The sequence below is a fragment of the Anolis carolinensis genome, chromosome 2 (genome assembly GCF_035594765.1).
Source record: "Anolis carolinensis isolate JA03-04 chromosome 2, rAnoCar3.1.pri, whole genome shotgun sequence".
Lineage (NCBI taxonomy): Eukaryota > Metazoa > Chordata > Lepidosauria > Squamata > Dactyloidae > Anolis > Anolis carolinensis.
This window is the reverse complement of record NC_085842.1, coordinates 87,642,581-87,662,577: the sequence shown is the minus strand read 5'-3', so window position 1 is coordinate 87,662,577 and position 19,997 is coordinate 87,642,581. Positions and strand designations below refer to the sequence as shown.

The 19,997-nt window shown below is 42.1% G+C and overlaps 2 protein-coding genes across 6 annotated transcripts in view; both read left to right on the top strand.

Moving 5' to 3' along the window:
- The window catches only part of LOC103277907 (uncharacterized), a 24,916-nt gene extending 23,792 nt beyond the window's left edge, over positions 1-1,124 (top strand). Inside the window, exon 14 of the mRNA XM_062969368.1 lies at positions 1,041-1,124. Coding sequence (XP_062825438.1) covers positions 1,041-1,124 — 84 coding nt within the window. The remainder of the gene's footprint in view (positions 1-1,040) is intronic.
- Positions 1,110-19,997, top strand: LOC100564639 (ADP-ribosylation factor-like protein 3). Of its 5 annotated transcripts, XM_062970163.1 has the most exons (11): positions 1,110-1,157; positions 1,983-2,166; positions 7,087-7,199; positions 7,281-7,374; positions 9,142-12,515; positions 13,712-13,817; positions 15,110-15,253; positions 17,430-17,546; positions 17,867-17,917; positions 18,548-18,733; positions 19,024-19,997. In XM_062970163.1, the coding sequence occupies exons 6-11, from the start codon at positions 13,800-13,802 to the stop codon at positions 19,069-19,071; spliced, it is 564 nt and encodes a 187-aa protein (XP_062826233.1). In that variant the 5' UTR covers positions 1,110-1,157; positions 1,983-2,166; positions 7,087-7,199; positions 7,281-7,374; positions 9,142-12,515; positions 13,712-13,799; the 3' UTR covers positions 19,072-19,997. The 5 variants fall into 5 exon arrangements, with proteins under 5 accessions (XP_062826233.1, XP_062826235.1, XP_062826234.1 ...); XM_062970165.1 differs by lacking the exon at positions 9,142-12,515; XM_062970164.1 differs by having other exon boundaries at positions 7,087-7,374; positions 9,142-9,392.

Here is a 19,997-nt window from a genome sequence, read left to right as displayed (position 1 = left end):
TTTGAAATACAAAATCTAAAATTGTCCATTTGAGTCCATTTAGCTGAGATAGTGGCACCTTTGCTTTCTAATGGTTCAAGATTTTAAAAAAATACTTTGTTTCATGCACAAAATTGTTTAAAATATTGTGTATAAATTTACCTTCAGGTCAAGTTTCTAGGCTCATAAATGAATTTAATGTCTAGATGTAAATCCAATTTCCAAGGGTTAAACCCTTGTGCCCCAGGGCTGCTTATTTGAAGGTTGGGTTACTGATCTGAAAGTTGCTGGTTCGAATCCGAGGAGAGCGCAGATGAGCTCCCTCTGTCAGCTCCAGCTCCCCATGCAGAGACATGAGAGAACCTCCCACAAGGAAGGTAAAACATCAAACATCCGGGCATCCCCTGGGCAAAGTCCTTGCAGATGGCCAATTCTCTCACACAAGAAGCTGCTTGCTGTTTCTCAAGTCGCTCCTGACACACACAAAAATATCTAAGATATTTCCTTATATATATGCTCACTGCCGATGGGCAAATATTCACATCTATTCCTGAATCTGAAAAAAATTCAGAATCCAAAACCCTTCTGTTCCCAAGCATTTTGGACAAGAGATACCCAATCTGTATTTACATTTGCTACACAGATACATATAGAATTCAATTTGCAGTGAATTGCTATAATTAAACCAGAATTACAATATTTATCACAGAGGTAAGAAAGACTGGTGTGTGTCTGCTCGATATAAAGACCAGGTGCTCACTGCTGATGGGCAACTTTTCACATCCTGCTGCTCTTGCTACATATGTGTTTTTGAATCTTTAAAATAGACCTAGCCTGGTCAGCCCTTCAGCAAGGCCACTGTCCTCTGTAAAGCAGGAGATGTGGTCACCTGAAGATTATATAAAATATATTCACTGAGAGTCGAGGACTTTGGGATGGGGGAAGGCCACAGGTGCAGGAAGAGCTCTTGTGAGTGGGCAAGGTGTCTGCGAATGGGAGGAGGCACTGGAAGGAGCAGAGTTTTGTGAAGTAGGAATTAACCCTGCTGCATTTTGTTGTAGCTCACTGGAGGATGGGATGGAAGACTGTGTCTTTGGGACCTACGAAACCACTCCTTGCTAAATGACTTCTCCTGGGAATTATGAGGCCATCTTGGATGTGGCTTATTCCCCCAAAAGGTGGGTGAGTCTATTTGTCTGTCATGGGAACCATTATATTTTATTATGTTTTAATAATTCAAATAAAACATAAGGCAGCTGTGGAATAAGAGTTAGGAGAGTTTTGAAGGGTCATCTAGTTCAGCCACTTACCGTTGTATTACTAATACTATTACTAATACTATTACTATTACTATACTATTACTTCCCCCAAAAGGCAGTGCGGCTCGGTATTTTAGTTCTACAGCAGGACAGCATAGTTTAAATCCCAGCCATGAAAACCCACTGTGTAACTTTGGACGTAATACTATTTTGATTTGAAAATTGTACTCTTATTGGCAAAGCCTAGAATTGCTTTAGCTGTTTTGGCTGCCACATTAGACTGTTCACTCGTACGGGTTTAGCTAGATCTTCTTCACATGTACTGCTGTCAAGCCAGATGTCAGCCATCCTATATTTATTCATTTTTTTTCCTATGTAGTACCTTAGATTTATGCCTGCAGAAATTCATTTGTGGCCCAGCTCTCCATTCCATTGAACCCTGATGCCATCCTGTGGCCTATTTACCCCTCCTAATTTGGAGTCATCTGAAAATTTGATAGGCATGCCCTATTTATCATCAATTCTACAGCCACTCTCAATCAGCAGAGCTAACCTAAAAAGGCTCCAGCCTGAAGAATGTCATGCTAGGCCCTACTCTTGACAATAGGGGCACTGCTAGCCATAGGAAAAGCCAAGCTCCCTCCTACAGAGACACCGTCACTGTGTTTGGGTTCAGAAATATTGATTTTGCCAAAGGTTTTGTTATCCCAACATCCTCAGCTCAGACCCTCCTGGCCCTAGCAGGAGGGAATTTGCTTTCTCTTGTAGCACTGGCCGAATTTTCATTTGTGCGTTCAACCCTTTTTGCACTGACCTGGTACTCCTGACTGAGCTCGGTGGGCACAAAGCCACTGTTGTGGCCTTGGTCTGGCATCCACTCAAGGACAAGTGGGTCTTTGGGGCTGAAGATGGCTCCATTCAAATCTGGGTAAGTGCTAAATCAGCTGGTGACTTCATCTCACCTTCTATATGTTGATTACAATATATTTATTGGTAGAGAGAAAGGAATAATACACAACCACTTAAGAGTTGGGGTATAGTTGATAAATAAATAATATGAGGGAAGAGTTCCTAGAATGTAGCAAACCATCCTGTCTCAGAATTGTTAGAAAACAAGGGCCAGGAGAGATGCTATTATCAAATTGTTTTGCAATGTGTTATATTATTTGAACAGAAGATGGGGTTGGGCACGGGAGAGATCTAATAATAATAATAAATAAAACTTTATTTATATCCCGCCACCATCTCCCCATGGGGACTCGGGGCGGCTTACATGGGGCAGTGGCCCAAACAACATAAGAACAAAATATAAGCAACACAATACAATCACAATATAAAAAGATAAAACAATAATACAATATATCAATATAAACAACAATACAAGATAAAAATTTCATTTAAAACACATAAATGGTAAGACGGTAATAAAAACAGGATAAAATTATTAAAAACCCACTGGGGCTGATTAATTAATGACTATCTCCGAAGGCCTGCCGAAACATCCAAGTCTTCAGTTATTTCCGGAAGGAAGGTAGAGAGGGAGCCAACCTAATCTCCCTGGGGAGGGAGTTCCAGAGTCGGGGGGCCACGGCCGAGAAGGCCCTCTCTCTCGTCCCTACCAAATGCAGTTGTGAGGAGGGTGGAAGTGAGAGGAGGGCCTCCCCGGAGGATCTCAGCGATCGGGTGGGTTCATAAGGGACGACGCGGTCACGAAGATAGGCAGGTCCCGAACCGTTTAGAGCTTTATAGGTAATGACCTGCACCTTGAATTGGGCCCGGAATATTATCGGCAGCCAGTGGAGCTGCTTGAACAGGGGGGTTGACCGCTCCCTGTAAGCAGCTCCAGTTAGTAACCTGGCTGCCGACCGTTGTACCAACTGCAGTTTCCGGACCGTCTTCAAGGGCAGCCCCAGGTAGAGCGCATTACAGTAATCCATCCTTGAGGTAACCAGAGCATGGACCACCATGGTCAAGTCAGACTTCTCGAGGTACGGTCGCAGTTGGCGCACTAGCTTTAGCTGTGCAAAGGCCCTCCCGGCCACCGCCGACATCTGAGCATCAAGGGACAGCGATGAGTCCAGGAGGACCCCCAGACTGCGGACCTGTGCCTTCAGGGGGAGTGTGACCCCGTCAAGCACAGGTAGTCACCCTATACCCCGATCAGTCGCACGACTGACCTGGAGGACCTCTGTCTTGTCAGGATTAAGTTTCAGCTTGTTGGCCCTCATCCAACCCATTACAGCGGCCAGGCACTGGTCTAGGATCCGAGGGGCTTCCTTGGAGGTAGGTGGAAAAGAGTAGTAGAGTTGAGTGTCATCTGCGTAGAGATGGCACCGAACTCCAAAACCCCGGATGACCTCGCCCAGGGGTTTCATGTAGATATTAAAAAGCATGGGGAACAGAATGGAACCTTGCGGGACCCCACAGGTCAAAGGCCAGGGGTCCGAGCAGGTGTCCCCCAGCTTCACCATCTGGGATCGGCCCTCCAGGAAGGACTGGAGCCACTGGAGAGCAGTACCCCCAAGGCCCATCCCGGAAAGCCGTCCCAGAAGGATACCATGGTCGATGGTATCTAAAGCCGCTGAGATGTCTAAGAGAACAGGGACACACTCCCCTTGTCCAGCTCTCTACGGAGGTCATCCACCAAGGCGACCAAAGCCGTCTCAGTGCCATGACCAGGCCTGAAACCAGACTGGAATGGGTCAAGATAATCGGTGTCATCCAAGAATCCCTGGAGTTGAGAGGCCACCACTCGCTCCAGAACCTTGCCTAAAAATGGGAGGTTTGAAATTGGTCGATAGTTTGATAGAATAGAGGAATCAAGGGATGCCTTTTTTAGAATTGTTCTAATAGTTGCCTGTTTCAGGCTAGATGGAAATTGCCCTTGTTCCAATGAGGCATTGATAATCCTCAAAAACCAATCGACCAACCCCCCCCCCCCCTCCCGGCAAGCTTTATAAGCCAGGTAGGACAAGGGTCTAGAGCACATGTGGTTGGTCTCATTGCTCCAAGGATCTTGTCCACGTCATCAGGCCGCACAAGTTGAAACGAATCCATCAAAGCTGACTCAACAGATGCACTAGGTACGTCAATTGGAGCTGTATCAAAATTGGCATCCAAGTCGGAGCGCAATCGAGCGACTTTATCTGCAAAATGATGTGCGAACTCGCTACATCGAGCAACCGAGTTGTCAAGGGGCTCCTCCCCCTCATGAGGATGAAGGAGCTCCCGAACAACCCGGAACAACTCTGCTGGTCTATTTGTTGCAGATGCGATGCGGGCAGTTGAGAAAGTTTTCCTGGCTGCCTGCAACGCCACGGAGTAGGCCTTAATGGAGGCTTTAGCCTGTGTTCGGTTGGTGACGCTCCGAGTCTTCTGCCACTTGCACTCTAGTCCCCGCCTCACCCGCTTCATCAAAGCCAGCTCCTCGGTGAACCAAGGAGCCGACCTGGCTCTGCGGAAGGCGAGGGGACGTTCGGGGGTGATCGAGTCAAGAGCCCTGGCCATCTTGGTGTTATAGAGATCAACCAGGGTCTCAACAGGATCGTCAGCCAACATGACAGGAAGTTCCCCAAGAGACATCAGGAATCCATCTGGATCCATAAGTCTCCTGGGGCGGACCATCTTAATCGGTCCGCCACCCCTGCGGAGGTTTTGGGTGACGGTAAGTCTAACACTGACCAGATGATGGTCGGTCCATGACAATGGAAGGATGTTTTGATCTTCCACACCAACATCTCCCCCATTCGTCACAAATACTAGGTCTAAAGTGTGTCCAGCCTGATGAGTGGGACCAGATATCACTTGAGACAGTCCCATGGTCATAATGGCAACCATGAAGTCCTGAGCTGCGCCAGATAAGGTGGCATCCGCGTGGATGTTGAAATCTCCCAGGACAACAAGTCGCTGAGAGACCAACACCAGGCCAGACACCACCTCAGCAAGCTCAGGCAGGGAGACTGCTGTGTCGCGGGGTGGACAGTACACAAGCAGAATCCCCAAACTGTCCCGGCTCCCCACCCTCAGGTGGACACACTCAAACCCGGTTGATTGAGGAACGGGGCATCTGGTCAGGGGGATGGATTTCTGATAGACTACCGCTACCCCACCTCCCCGCCCCCCAGGTCTGGCTTGCTGGTACACCCCATAGCCTGGTGGACAGAGCTGGGTAAGATTAACTCCCCCCAGCTCATCCAGCCAGGTTTCTGTAATGCAGGCCAGGTCTGCCTTTTTTCCCAGGATCAAATCCTGTATTACCGCTGTTTTACCATTTACAGACCTGGCATTTAACAGCAAGACCTTGAACCCGGGGGGTCTGTCATGGAGGCTACCTGACCTATCTTTCCTCAGGGTCGCAAGGACTTTGCTGCGCTTCTCCCTGGGTTGATGGTTTCAACCGCGCCTTCCCCCTCCCCACACCACCTCAATGGCTGCCCCCCGACCCCAGTCATTTCCCCAGACATCACCCCCCCAGGTCCCCCTAGAACAGGAGAGCAGTCAGAAGTTGCTAGTCAGCTCTTTAAGCCCAAAAGATCATGGGATAACCCAACCTGAGAGATTCCCAAAAGGCGGGTTTCATGGGAGGGGAATAGGGGGGAATCAATTGAAATGTTTGAAGGGGAACTAAAAAGAGGAGGCGTATAAAAATTAATACAACAGTTTTCCTGGATAGGGACATGAGCCAGATGAGGGGTGACTGGAGCTTTATATGATATCTCTGAAGAGGATTCTAATGATGCTAAACTAGAGGTCGGGATGGAAGACCTAGGAGTGATATTTAAGCTAGTTTTTATCTGGGGGCTGGTCTCAAACCTGTAAGCAGAGGACGAACCACTGGGTCATATAAGACCCTCCTAATATAATTACCCCAATGATTTAATCTCACATTGTGTGCCAATACCTCTTCAATTATTGAGTGGTCTTCAAAGGTAATTAATAAACGAAGGGTATGGTCTTTACATTGATACTCCCTATGAAGCCAGTTCATGGTATTGATCTTAATTTCCATAGGATGTTTACTCAGAATCTGGCCCAAGGACCTCTTTACTGCTCTCTGAGAACACCATCTACCTCTATTTAACTGAGAATCAACAACTTCAAATACTAACTTATTAAATTGCAAGAGCTGGTGTTGCTGATGTAAGGAATCTGGCTCTTGACCAAGCTGTTGGAGATATATTAGTTGATTCCTTATACAGAGGGTCCCCAGTACTCTGTCTATAGTTCTTCCCAAACAGATTATCGTCGCAATATGAACCTTCCTCATTCCCTCTTTCCCAAGGTGGCTCCAAATCAACATCCCTTTTTTTATCCTGCAACTCTGGTCCCTTCTCCTTCCCTTCTCCCTCCCCATCAGACTGGCTCAGTCCTTCAGTAAGACATGAGAACACATCATCCTCTTCATTTTGTGAGGAAAAGGTCTGAATCGGATACTTTATGATTAAGGACATGGCGGAAAAAAGAAGGTCAAGTTTCTTATTTACTGTCTTTAGATGTTGTAAGATGAGACAAATTGACTTTCCCAGCAGGTCACATAAGTGAGATAGGTCAGTACTTCTCTGCTTTCCATACGTTTCCATTTTGTCTTCTACTAATCCAACAGTATGACAAAATGTAATCGTCAGTGGGTTCCACTGATCCCCTGCTGTGCAATAGGGGAAATGTCTTCTGGCCAAGAAGGAAGCCTACGGCTTCTGCCTACTCACAAGTAGTCCAGAGACAGCAGAGCTGGATGGAATCCTCAGGCCTCTTGTGGAAAAGCTGCAGCAGACTGAAGCCTTCCAGGCCTAGTGCGACTCAGTGGCATGCAGTTCTTGGTAGAGGTTACTTATATGGTTCACACACACAGAGTGAAGATGGTGAATGCTGTACACAAGACCTGACAGCCCCCAGGGGAATCACTTGCCTTTGCATTGATCAGGCCAATGGCTGCATTGTTGCTGGAGTCCATGACACCATTAGGTACGTATGGGATCATATGGGAAGGGATGATAGGGCAGCCCATCTTGAATGTGTTTTGGCTGCCTCTTTTTCTCCTTACAGAGTTTATGACCCATGTTCTGGGGTACAAGTGCAGGCTTACACGGGGCATCAAGACTCCATCAAGAGTCTCATCCATGTACCAGAAATGAAGCAGGTATGAATAATAGCTGAGATTTTCTCACTTCTGGTTCCAGGCACACAGAAATGGGTATACGCTGTTGATGCACGAGTGCATGGTGTTACAATGTGAGGCATAGGCTTCTTATGTTCACTGTACTGGGCAGTGGGAACCAGGACAGGACCATTCCTCCTGCACCACATTGGCATTCTCCCAGGAAGTCACTCACACATTCCCATAAACAGATCACATTGTAAATAGAAGTACAGTACTGTTATATTAGTGCATCTTCATTAGTGGTATATTCAAGCAGTTCTGTGGCAGTGGCATGTCTTGCATTGTGCCAGAGTAGTGTGTGCGTGTGCGCCTACCCGCCTTTAAGTTGGCTATCAGCTTATGGTGACCCCATTCATTTCATAACATTTTTAAGGCAAAGAATCCTGATAGGTGATTTTGCAGTTTCTTCTTTTGAAATATAGTTCATAGCAACTGATATTCATTGGCAGTCCCCTCATTCAGGGACTAACCTGGTACAGTAATGAGGTTTCTTACATATCCTAGGCTCTTTCACTATAGGACTATGTCTTAAAGTCAAGAAACGCCTAATTGTAACATAAAATTATTATTTAGAAAAAATAAAGAAATGTGAACACTTTTATTAGTTATGCCTTCAATTGCTCTTGTTGGTGATTTTTCCATGTGACAGAAAACATCCGCCTTCATTAGCATAGAAATGTGGTGGACTGAACAAGTGATTTTATTTTTCTCAGAATCTGCTTGGTTCCCTTAACAACAGTTGGCAACAAGATGAATTCCAAATTGAACATGAAATCCCAACAGGGTGGAAAGCCTAATTACTGCCCAAAATTGGATACTTAGAACACAAAATAAATAATATACCAATTTCTTTTTTAAAAAAAATCAAAGTCAAACTCAAATTTCCCTATCACAGTTAATATGCATTAGAAATATAAAAATCCCTTCAATTCATGATGTCTTCACTGATGTAGAGTGTATTTAGATGTCCTGATCAAACAGCTAAAGATTTTGAGAGAAAATCATAACATCCTCAAGAGTAAATATTAAATTACTAAGAAGGCTAAAATTTCTCTGGGCTTTAAAATGTTCAGCCAAAAAGTAAACGGAGTTGGCACTGAACAGTTCTGCTCTTCTCAGCCTCCGGTGCCTTCCCAGATAAAGAAATCAAAACATCACATACTAACAGTATTCTGAGCAGAGTGGCAATTAGCCAATACCTTCTCAGTGTTGCTAAGGATTACGGAGCCTGGGTGCCCAGTCTTGCCAGGGACATAATGCAAGAATCAGGGCACCTCGCCTGGGAAAAGAATGCCTTGAATCATGCTGCCCCCTAGTGTCTGACCAGATCGTAGGCTGGGCTGATATCCTACATACAGGAAAACGTCCCTTACGAAACAGGTTACTAGTTCACTGCTTTAGTGTAAATCTATATACGCTTTGGAGAAGCCTAAATACCCACCATGAAGATCTGATGAGATACCTTGGAGTGATCTTAAAACATGACTTGTACTAATAGTACAGTGCAATTCAGGCTGGCACCTCTTATTCCCTTCTGACTAGCAGCTAGATGAGAGACTAAAGTTCCAGAACATGAAGGTATTACTATATAGGAATACAGCTAGAATCCTCAGCCAGTAACTTTTTATGAGCTTTGAAGAGGACTTTGCGTAGTTAATGATCCTCACTGGTCCCCAATGACAGATCCAGGCAAGGATTGTTGAGGCTGCCACCCCATGACTTGTTCTTCTCTTTGCTTCTCTCCAGTATGTGTCAGTCTCCCTGGATGGTACAGCATGCATCTGGAAGGCCTATCACCCAGGGGCATAGCCTGAGGCCCAGTTCATGTCGCATTTTCCTTCTCCTGCTATAAACCCTATCTAAACTCTGAAGTCGGGGATTCTCTGCATCAACATCAGTGAAAATATACATTTACACACCTGCTGACTGCACAAGAAAGCCTGCAAACCCATGAGTAGCTGTACCTATGAGATACTCAGAAACAAGAAAATATCTGGGTAGGGTTTCCAGCCAAGGATGAGGTTTACACAGTGATGATTCCTGTCCTTCCCATAAATCCATGTCCCCTTTGCCTATCTTTCTTCTTCTGTTCTTCTGCTGTCATGGAGCACATAAAAAATAAAATAAAAATGTTTTGTGAAAATCCATTGTTTGTAATGAGAATAAATTATGCCAGCTAAGTACATAAAAGCCAGTATGAATACTCTCAAAACTTCAATTTTGAGCTCAGCCTGGGGCCAGATTCTCTTACACTAAACAAGAGTGAGCTTGAGGGAGATGGAAGAACTTCAGAAACATCAGCCACAGCCAGCAATTGGGTATTTTCAGACAGCCTTAAGCTTGTAAAATATATTCATATCACAGAGATGTCTTTGGATACATGTTATACTTTCATCTCCCAAGAAACAGTGGAACCTAGATCCATACAGCATTAAATGTCTGCATTTGGGCAATTAAGGAATTTTTCATAGAGTGATCAAAGCTTTTAGTACTGTAGTCGTAAATGTTCCAGGTTTTACCAAGTTGCTACATGATATCCAGACAGTTTTCAGTGTTCTTTTCTGGATGTGCTGCACTTAATGTTTAGAAAAAATAATTCTCCATCCAAACAATTTATTGCTACAGGTATACTTTAATTAATTAAATAGATATATTCCTGGGCGAGAAAAATTAGTGCCAGAAGCAGAAATAACATGGAAAAAAATAGGGATGGGTTTTGGCATCACAAAAATAAGTTCAACATTTTCCAGCAATTTATAATTGAAAATTAACAAAAGCCATATATGAAATGAACCATATGAAATTACGTTTTACGATTTTGGATCATGTGATTTTAATGTTTATATTAGGTGTTTTAATTCTAGGTTTTTATTTCTAAATGTTACATCTTATGTTTAATGGTCTTATTGATTTTAACGCAGTTATATGTTTCTTGTTTAGATTTTATGATTTGATTTTACATGTATGTTCGGCATTGAATTTTGCCAATATTATGTTGTAAACTGCTTTGAGTCCCCACAGGGGTGAGAAAAGTGGTATATTAATACAGTAAATAAGGCCACGTATTGCTTGCACAAAGAACAAAAACATTTTGTAAACTGCTTGCAAATAGATCCAGAAATATGTTTTTCTTTCTTTCAGCAGACTCCACTTTTTGTATGTTTTCCATTTTTGTAGCCAAATTGATGTGATTTTTTTTAAAAAAAAAAAACAAGCTGGAGATAGGAAATGAGGCAATCTTAAACCACTTTATCCTTTTTGCAACTTTTTACTATTCAAACGTATGTTTTGCTGTTCAGCAATGGATTCTGGAAGCAGCTGCAGTTCACTTTGCCTATTGTACACATCTACAGCAGGATCGACTAAAATAAAAAGCTATTCTTTCCCAGATTTATTATATTGTTTAATGCAGATACCTCCGGCGACCCAATACAGAAAGTCTGTCCTTCTCAAACTCTCCTTCCGCTTACTCCCTATGCTGATCCATTTTCCTTATGATTTCCATATTTTGTAACCAAACGTACATATCTGTGCTTCTTTAACATGCTGGGGGTGGCTGGTGGGGCTGTGTTGCTATTCATGTATGCTCAGTAAGCAATTTGGGGTGCAGTTGCTGCTTAGCTTGCAATGCGTAGCTACAGCCAAAGTAGAATCCTATTCTTTCTCAGCTCATGTTTTGTTGTACTGTTTAGAACGGATTTGTCAGTGCAACTCTTTACTGATTGCTCTTATGTTTCTCCCGTCTTCCTTTACTATCCATCCAATGCCAAATCTGTTTCAGACAGGGCAGAGAGGAACAACACACATGTAGGCAGAAAAATCATGTGTATAAAAGGAGTTTCTGTGTCAGAGGCTTTAAGTGAGATATGGCCCTATTCGTTAGTAACTATGGTTAATAGATAGTGATAGCCCCTTTCGTTAATTGAATTAATTTTCTATCCAAGAGATGTCAGCATGGCTTGTGGCACTGAATTTCATAACACTATGCATAGTGCATCCCTTTGTACCTGATACCAGTCAGTTTAATTGGGAAGCTGTTAACTATCATGAACAGAATTTCTTCTGCCCCCCAAATGTTATAATTTTATAAGCAATCACCATGTTCCTCCTCCTCCAGATTTTTTTCCTTTTGAGGAGGAGGTTAAAGAATGAACATGCTCACACTTTCATAGTATAAAACCAGTCTAGTCAGTTAATCATTGTATTGCTCCTCTTTGTCTTGCTCCTTTCCCAGCTGTACAATATCTTTTTTGAGAGGGCAGGATTGAGTTTGAACAGTATTCCCAAAAAGGCTGCACTATAGTGCTATATAGGGCGCAGCGGGTTAAACCGCTGGGCTGCAGAACTTGCTGACTGGAAGGCTGACAGTTCGAATCCATGGGATGGGGTGAGTTCCCATCGTTAGCCCCAGCTTCTGCCAACCTAGCAGTTCAAAAACATACCAATGTGAGTAGATCAATAGATACCACTTCGGTGGAAAGGTAATCATGCTCGACACATGACCTAGGAGGTGTCTATGGACAATGCCAGCTCTTCAGCATAGAAATTAAAATTAGCACCACCATCCCCAGAGTCGGACTCAACTAGACTTAATGTCAAGGGAAAACCTTTACCTTTATAGTGCTACATAAATAAACATTTTGTGACTGGGAAATTTATTTTCAGTCCCTTCTCTAATCTAGCTTAAAATAGAATTTGCCTTCCCTTGCCACTGAGGAATTTACGGCACAGAGGTGGTGAACTGACACAGTAGCAGGATCATCACACTTGGTGATGATCCACACTGCAGAACATGGTGCAATACTTGTTCCTGGTCCACCATCCCCACACAATGAAGCCATCAGGGACATTAAAATGCATTTATGTATTCCCTCACTATACATTTTTAAAAAATGAAAAATGCCTGTAAGAAGTAATTATTAAAAAAAACAAAGAAGGGAAGCAACACAGCAAGAGCATTTATGCTGCCCGCCCAGAAGTACAGCTTCACAAAGCCGGTGACATCACATGATTGTGATGCCTTGGCAGTGCAAAGTCACCCATCACTGTGATAGTATTAAAGTACAAAAAGTAAGTTGTTGGTATTCCTGTTTTATAGGAATGGTGCAGAATAATGTCAGGTATGCAGTAATGTCCTGAGTCTTGTTCGTTAAACTATCCAGCTCTAAGTCAAGGTTACTTTCTTTTCTTTTTTTTGAAAATGATTTTTATTGTGATTCTTCTCAACAAAGGGACAAACAAACAAACATAATTTAGGGGTAGGGTTAAGTTGGTGGAAGACACATGAGTAGGGTGCGGGGGGGGGGGGGTGAGTGGGTTTGAGGTGAAGGGACAAACACTGTAGGAAAGGGGAGAAGGGGTGGGGGTAGGATTACTTTCTACTAGTTCAATTGCTTCATTAGTGAATATGTGAAGTTAGGATTTTAAAGAAGTTACTCTGATGTACATCATTTTACATATACAGTGAATGGATGTCATTTTCCTCCAGTCAGCCACTACGGAGATACATTCAATGAAACATACTATTTGCAAATGTGGCTCCTTTATTGCTTACTCCAAAGCAACAGTCTTTGATTGGGAAGCAGAATGAGTCTGCATCAGTTCTGAAGCATTCTCCTTAGGCTACAAAATAAGAGTTTAACATAAAAATAGAGCTACAAAGCCAGGGCCTCCAATAAACCTGTTAAATATTTTTAAATCCCAGAATTTCTTAAAGATCCAAAAATTCAAACATGCACAGAGGGTGGCTGGATGTGGAAAATCTAGGCACTGATTGTGTATGCTCCTGCAAAAATAAATTCCCCAAAAAAGGACAAATGCTATTTATATTCTACAGGCTCATCTACAATAGGAGCCACTCAACACATTAATAATATAAGACATTCTTTCCAAGAGAGGGAGCTCACAGGCACAAGCTGAAAACAATCCTAATTGGCATCAGAAAATCTGCAAAGTTTCAGAAAACCATGTACAGTTGCTTAGATACAACCCAAATGGTTTCTTTTCTGTGGCTCAGATCCCATCCCTATATACAAGAACTGCTCCCAACTGGGTTAGATTATTAAGTCACTGAGATGGAAATAATTTCTGAGTTGTATAAGAGAGAGATGTTTGACCTAAGAATGTGTTTAACTTTGGTTGGTGGGCACAGTCTCTTTCACCGTGGCTTCAACAGAGAAGACTAGACTGGGTCACACCAGGGCGACAGCTGGCATGGGAGGATTTGCCTAGGGTATTACTGAACACCCTGGGTAAATGGAGAAACACAAGCTAATTCTGGAGTCATAATCCTCTTCCTTTTCTCTGCCGGAGCCAGGCATGTCAGTCACGCAGCTGGGACCAAGCTGCCACCAACTTAGGCAGCTTTTGTACCTGGTTCTGTGGAGGATGAAGATAGCTTGACCATGGGTGAAGTGCAGAAGGTGAGTATATTCTCATGGCCTTGTCATAACAAAACTGTATAGGACAGAACTTGCTGCCAACCCATTCTCCACAACAAAGTGTTGGTGTTGTTGTTCATATCTAGGGTGTGTAAAAACGTTGCAGTGGGGAGTACTTCAGTTTGCAGTTCTACTCAGTCAATGTATGTCATCTTCCATGACATACTTTTCTATTCCCTTTTCTATCTGGTTCAGCAACCCCACATCATAGTCAGCTAGCATTCTGTGCCCTCTAGACATGTTGAAACCTCATTGGGATGCTTCTAGTGAGGGATTCTCTTTTACTCAGGATTTTACTTCTGCGAACTCTGGGTTGCTCTTGAGCGAGGTGACAACTTTTTTGCGTTGGCGATTTTCTCTACACGAAAGAGAGCTATAACACCACTGATGGAGACTGACAGATTCTGTTCTGTCAGATGGAAAGCTAAGTGGAGAGAATACAAGTAATTTCAAAAAGAGACAGCTAATGTCTAAGATATTTTAGTCCATTCTTAGAGCTGCTCATGGCTGGCGCTGACCAAAGTCCATTCTGAAGAATTGTAGAGTTGGGTATGTTTCACACAGAGAAAAAAAGACTTAAGAGATGACATGATAACCAGGTTTAATATTTGAAAGGATGTCATATTCAAGATGGAGTGAGAGCTTGTTTATGCTGCTATAGGGACTATGATATGGAACAATTGATTCAAATATCAGGAAAAGAGATTCCACCTAAATATTAGGAAGAACGATGGTAAGAGCTGATCAGCTGTGGAATATGCTGCCTTGGAGTCCAATGGAATCTCCTTCTCTGGAGGTTTTTAGAAAGTGGCTGAATGACCATTTGTTGAGAGTGCTCTGATTGTGTGTTCGTGCATGGCAGGGGGTCCCTTGTGGTCTCATCCTACTCTATGATTCTATTGAGGGGGCAGATTACAAAACAGAGTAAAGGCTCAAAACATATTCCTGTTTGTCTAGGAAATAGCAACTAGGATTTCTACAGTGAACACAAAAACACCCCAAGTATGCTCCCATAAGTTTTCATTCACTTGTTCATTATCTGGCTCATAAAGACATTTATTTATTTATTTATTTATTTATTTATTTATTTATTTATTTATTTATTTCCATCATTTCTATGCCGCCCTTCTCACCTGAAGGGACTCAGGGCGGCTCACAATCTGGCAAAATTCAATGCCGCTGTACAGTACAAAAGATAAAACATAAGCAATTAGGAGACTCAGTCATTTAACAAATAGGAGCCTCGGTCATTCAACCTCTGTTTTGCACCACAGGGGCTTCTCTCAGTCATCCAAAAGCTGAAAGGTTCTGAAGAACAGGAGTTGAGGATTGTTCTGCTAGGGCTAGATAATGCTGGAAAAACCACGTTGCTAAAGCGCCTGGCATCAGAAGAAGTCAACACCATCACTCCCACACAGGTAAGAGTGCAGCAAAGGAGATCAGCATTTCATAGTAAGAAGGGTGGATGGGTTGAACAATTTGCTATATAAAATTTGTAAAATACTTAACAAGAAGGAACCCAACCAATCTCTTCCCACAGCTGTCACACTTTTCCTTACCACCTGGAAAAAAGATACTTCTCCAGAACACAGCCAGCCAAAGCTTCTTGGCTTTCACAGCACCACAGATCCTCTGGGCCAGTGATTCTTGAGGTTGGCTTACCTCTAGAACATTGAGGATGGAAAGGCTGAGTGAGAAATGTTAGTTATTTAAAAGGTTGCTCCCCTGACATCTCAGGATCAAACTATAATAGAGCCACAATATGGTTCACTCAAGCACGTTCCATTTTGCAATAGGGAGAGAAGATGAAGATATATTAATAACTATTCTACTCTCTTTCCACAAATTATTTTCCCATTCTGAAATGCTTTGCTAAAACTTGGTTGGCAGCTACTAAGAGGGTTATTATTTCATAAAGCAAAAATAAAAATTGTGTACAAGTTGAGCATCCCTTATCCAGAATTCCAAAATACTCCCAAATTGCCCATATGAGTAGCAAGTCATACACTTGCTTTCTGATGATTCAATATTCTTAAAACTTTGAACACTATATAGATGTAGGTATTTGTAGTTTTATACATCAATTGTGTGTTCTAATAAAAAATAAGAATATTCTTTAAAAAAACTTTGCTTCATTCACAAAATATTTAAAATTATATATATAAAATCTTCAGGCTATGTAAGATGTATGAAACATAAATGAATTTTATATTTGGCTCCCATCTCCAAGATAGACTATTGTGTACATATATGCACATACAGGTTTCCAAAAGAACCTGAAATCCAAAACACTTCTGATCTCAAGAATTGTAGATAAGAGACTCCCAACCTTTATTACCTTGCTACCTTGCAACACACATTTTCTTTCCATTGTCTCCATTAGAAGCAATTAAATTTGCCTATTGTTAGAACAATTCCAGGTTAGTGATAATTCTCTAATGCAGTAAAACAACAAAGATCTACAAGCACCTTTAAAAGCAACAGATAGCTTATAGCAAATGCTTTTGTAACTACAGTTTACTTATATGTATCTCAGGGAGTGGATTCTACTCTGCAATAGCTCGTGCTATCATAAATCTATTCATTTTAAAGGTGTCATAAAGCTTTTGGTAGTTTTTGTTTACTATTAGTTTCCATGCCATCACATAATTTGGTCCTAAGTCATTTATATGCAGTCCCATCCAGATTTACCGGTAACTGAGGAAAAGTCCCATGGAACTCACTAAAACTTCCATCTGAATTGGGATGCATACATTTGGACATCCAGGCCTGCAGAAATCAGTGGGGTTCTTCTTCTTCTTCATTCATTCACACAGTCGTTTCCGACTCTTCGTGACCTCATGGATCAGTCCACGCCAGAGGTCCCTGTTGGCCGTCGCCGCCCCCAGTTCCTTCAACGTCAAGCCAGTCACTTCAAGGATGCCGTCCATCCATCTTGCCCTTGGTCGGCCTCTCTTCCTTTTTCCTTCCATTTTCCCCAGCAACATGATCTTTTCCAAGCTTTCCTGTCTTCTCATGATGTGGCCAAAATACTTCATCTTTGGGGTGCATTTCTACACAAATATACATTATGATGCATATCCCCTTCTATATTGCTCTTATGTGATATGAGTGTAGCTGTTACAGATTTCTTTCTGAAAATCATTAGAAAGGTGTTTAGGATCTCACACTAAAAGTAAGACTCTGACATTGATTGAAGATACATCCATAGATATGGAAATGCCATATAACCTGAAAATTTCACTACTCATTTGTTAGAAGGTGTTTCCTCCATAAATGCTGCTGGTACCTACGTATAAGATTTCAAGCTTTCCCGTGGACTAAGGGAGGGTTAGGATCTTCAAAATGTGATATTAAAATTCCCACATTCTCACACCACTGGAAATATTGGCAGGGTATTCTGGCAATTGAAATCCAAACACATGAATAAATATAAGTTCTCCACACATGGCATAATCCGTATGTGCTCCACCTCTCTCCTTCACAAGGTCTCCACATTAGAAATGACAACTCATCATAAATTCAGCCTGCAATTGACTATGCAGTGGCTAGCAATTTACTTTCTTAGCAGTTTTTTTTGCTTCCTATCCACAGGGATTCAACATTAAAAGTGTCCACTCACATGGGTTCAAACTTAATGTGTGGGACATCGGAGGACAACGGGCCATCCGGACCTATTGGAAGAAGTATCTGGGCAGCACAGACATGCTGGTGAGCATTGAGACCAGCAGACCAAATTCCTTCTGCAATACCCTGTCTGTAGGAACAAGTGGGCTAAATTAAAATCTAAAGGACGACCAACAGTATTATCAGGCAATGTAATCTAATGGTAGACATAAGGCGACCATTATAAACTGAATTTTCCAGTTACTTAGTTTCTTTTATTTCTACATGGATGGATGGGTGCATTTGATTGTCTGTCTCAGATATGTTTTAAGGAACTATATGTAAAGAGAACCAAAAGAGCTTTAGCTCTAATAGTATTACAGCTGGTAACAAGCCTTCTTTCTTTGTTGCTATTTTTTTTACAGATTTATGTTATTGACAGTGCCGACCAGAAACGCTTTGAGGAGACTGGGCAGGTAGGACAGACCTCCCACCCCTTTGTACCGTAATCCCACCCTACAGAACAAACACATGCAGTCTGTTCATTCAGCAGTTTGGACAGCACTGCACTCTACATCTGGCAATGGATTCTCTGAAAAATTGAAATCATTGTCATTAACAGTTTCAAACTAGAACCAGGTGCCCAAAGCCTGCCTGATGTCTTCACCTCACAACTCCCCACTTCGGGGTTTATTTGATATTAAAACTGTCATATTTACATTTCTGTCTCAACTAAAAAACTCAAGGCAAGATACTTAGCTCTCATCCTCAGAATAATCCTATGAAGTGAGTCAGTCTGAGGTAAAGCAACTGCCCCATGCTCACCCAGTAAATGTATGGCGCCTTGGGAATTAGAACCCAGCTCTTTCAAGTCCTAACCCATTGCCTTAACCACTATACTATATTGGCTCTCCAGTTTAACTGTGGCAATTGTGCTATGAAGCTGGAGGTTTGTCATCAGATTTTCAGAGGTTGATTATAGGTAACAGTGACAACAAAGAAAGCATTTGTAAGCCTCGACAATATTACCTCAAACCACTTGCAATGGATCCTGATTCTGTTTTTCAGATGAACTTGTTAAGAATCTATTGTGTTCTATGTTACAGGAATTGTCAGAACTGGTGGAAGATGAGAATCTTACTAGTGTTCCTTTACTAGTATTTGCTAACAAGCAGGATCTAGCAACAGCATCCTCCGCAGCGGACATTGCTGAAGGGCTGAACCTGCACACTTATCGAGACCGACCATGGCAAATTCAAGCCTGCTCTGCCCTGTCTGGTGAAGGAGTTCAGGTATCAAGGGAATCAGAGGTTGGAAATGGTTTGGATTCCAGTTGCCAGAATTCCCCAACCCGCATGTCAATAAACATGCTTGGCTGGGGAGGTTGGGCAGCTGTTATCCAGAAATAAACTTTTCCTTTTGGACAGAGCTTGGGAGAGATAAAAAAGGTTCTAGAGAATAAAACAATAGAACATCACTAAGATCAGTATATGGATGTATGGCTAGTTAGAGCTGACACTAGTCAATGCTGGAAGTAGGACCTGGTAGTAGAAACCACTGACTTTGCCTCTGATTTTTCTAGGATGGGATGAACTGGATTTGCAGCCAAATCACAAGCCGGAAGAAATGACAGTGCTGGTGAGCACAGAAATTGAATTTCCTCTACCAAATTCCTGGAGGCATACAAAAGGCGCACAACAAAAGGTGTAATCACAAAATTACCCAAAAATCCAAAGTGAGAAAAGGCGTTACCCTAACATTTCCATGAGAGACCTGACCTGATCAACAACATCAAAAGATTTATTTTGTCTAAGAAAAACCCTAAACTGGAAAATCAAGCCAGAATTCCAGGATTTATCTAACAGCCATCCCTGTGACAGAGTCCACACATGAAGCAATTTTAAAAAATCACAATAAGAACTCCAAGCATAAAATTAATATTGTTACTGTAGATATGCAGTTCACTCTATAACAAGCTTAACATAATGATCTCATCTATCAACATATTAAGAGAGGATGTTTGCTGCTTATATGTATGCTTTTGATGCATTTGTATTTTCAAAGCAGCTCCAAGGGTGCAGTTATAATATTTCCAGTCGTAACAGCCTTCATTTACTCAATTCACAATTTACTGATGGCATATTAAACTAATAACAGAAGACGTTATCTCAAGCTAAATTGTGTAGGATTTCCTTCATTCCTAAATGGAATAGAAAATCAACAAGAAAGAAGCCTACAAATAAAATCTCTAGGAAAGTCATTTCATCTGGTGCTCATTACCCTCTGCTTTGAAAATGCTGCAGAAAATTCAAGAATTTTAAAAATATGGGATGTAAATACACATACAATCTCTTGCAAGTGACAGAAAAGCTTCAGATGGATCACTTTTCAGGACCAGAAAACAGAAGTTCCACTTTCTAAACCTTTTCTACTCATGAGGACCCGTGGGGGAAAAAAATCAGGAAGAGAGACTGCACCTCCTAAAACTTAATATACTCTTCTATTCCTGTTCTAAGGTGGAGCATACTTGGTTCAATAAAATGGCCTGTAGCCTAA

Coding starts and splice junctions, on each gene's coding strand:
- LOC100564639 (XM_062970165.1), top strand. Junction 15,254..17,429: donor ACACCATCACTCCCACACAG/GTAAGAGTGCAG, acceptor TCCTATCCACAG/GGATTCAACATTAAAAGTGT. Junction 17,547..17,866: donor TGGGCAGCACAGACATGCTG/GTGAGCATTGAG, acceptor TTTTTTTTACAG/ATTTATGTTATTGACAGTGC.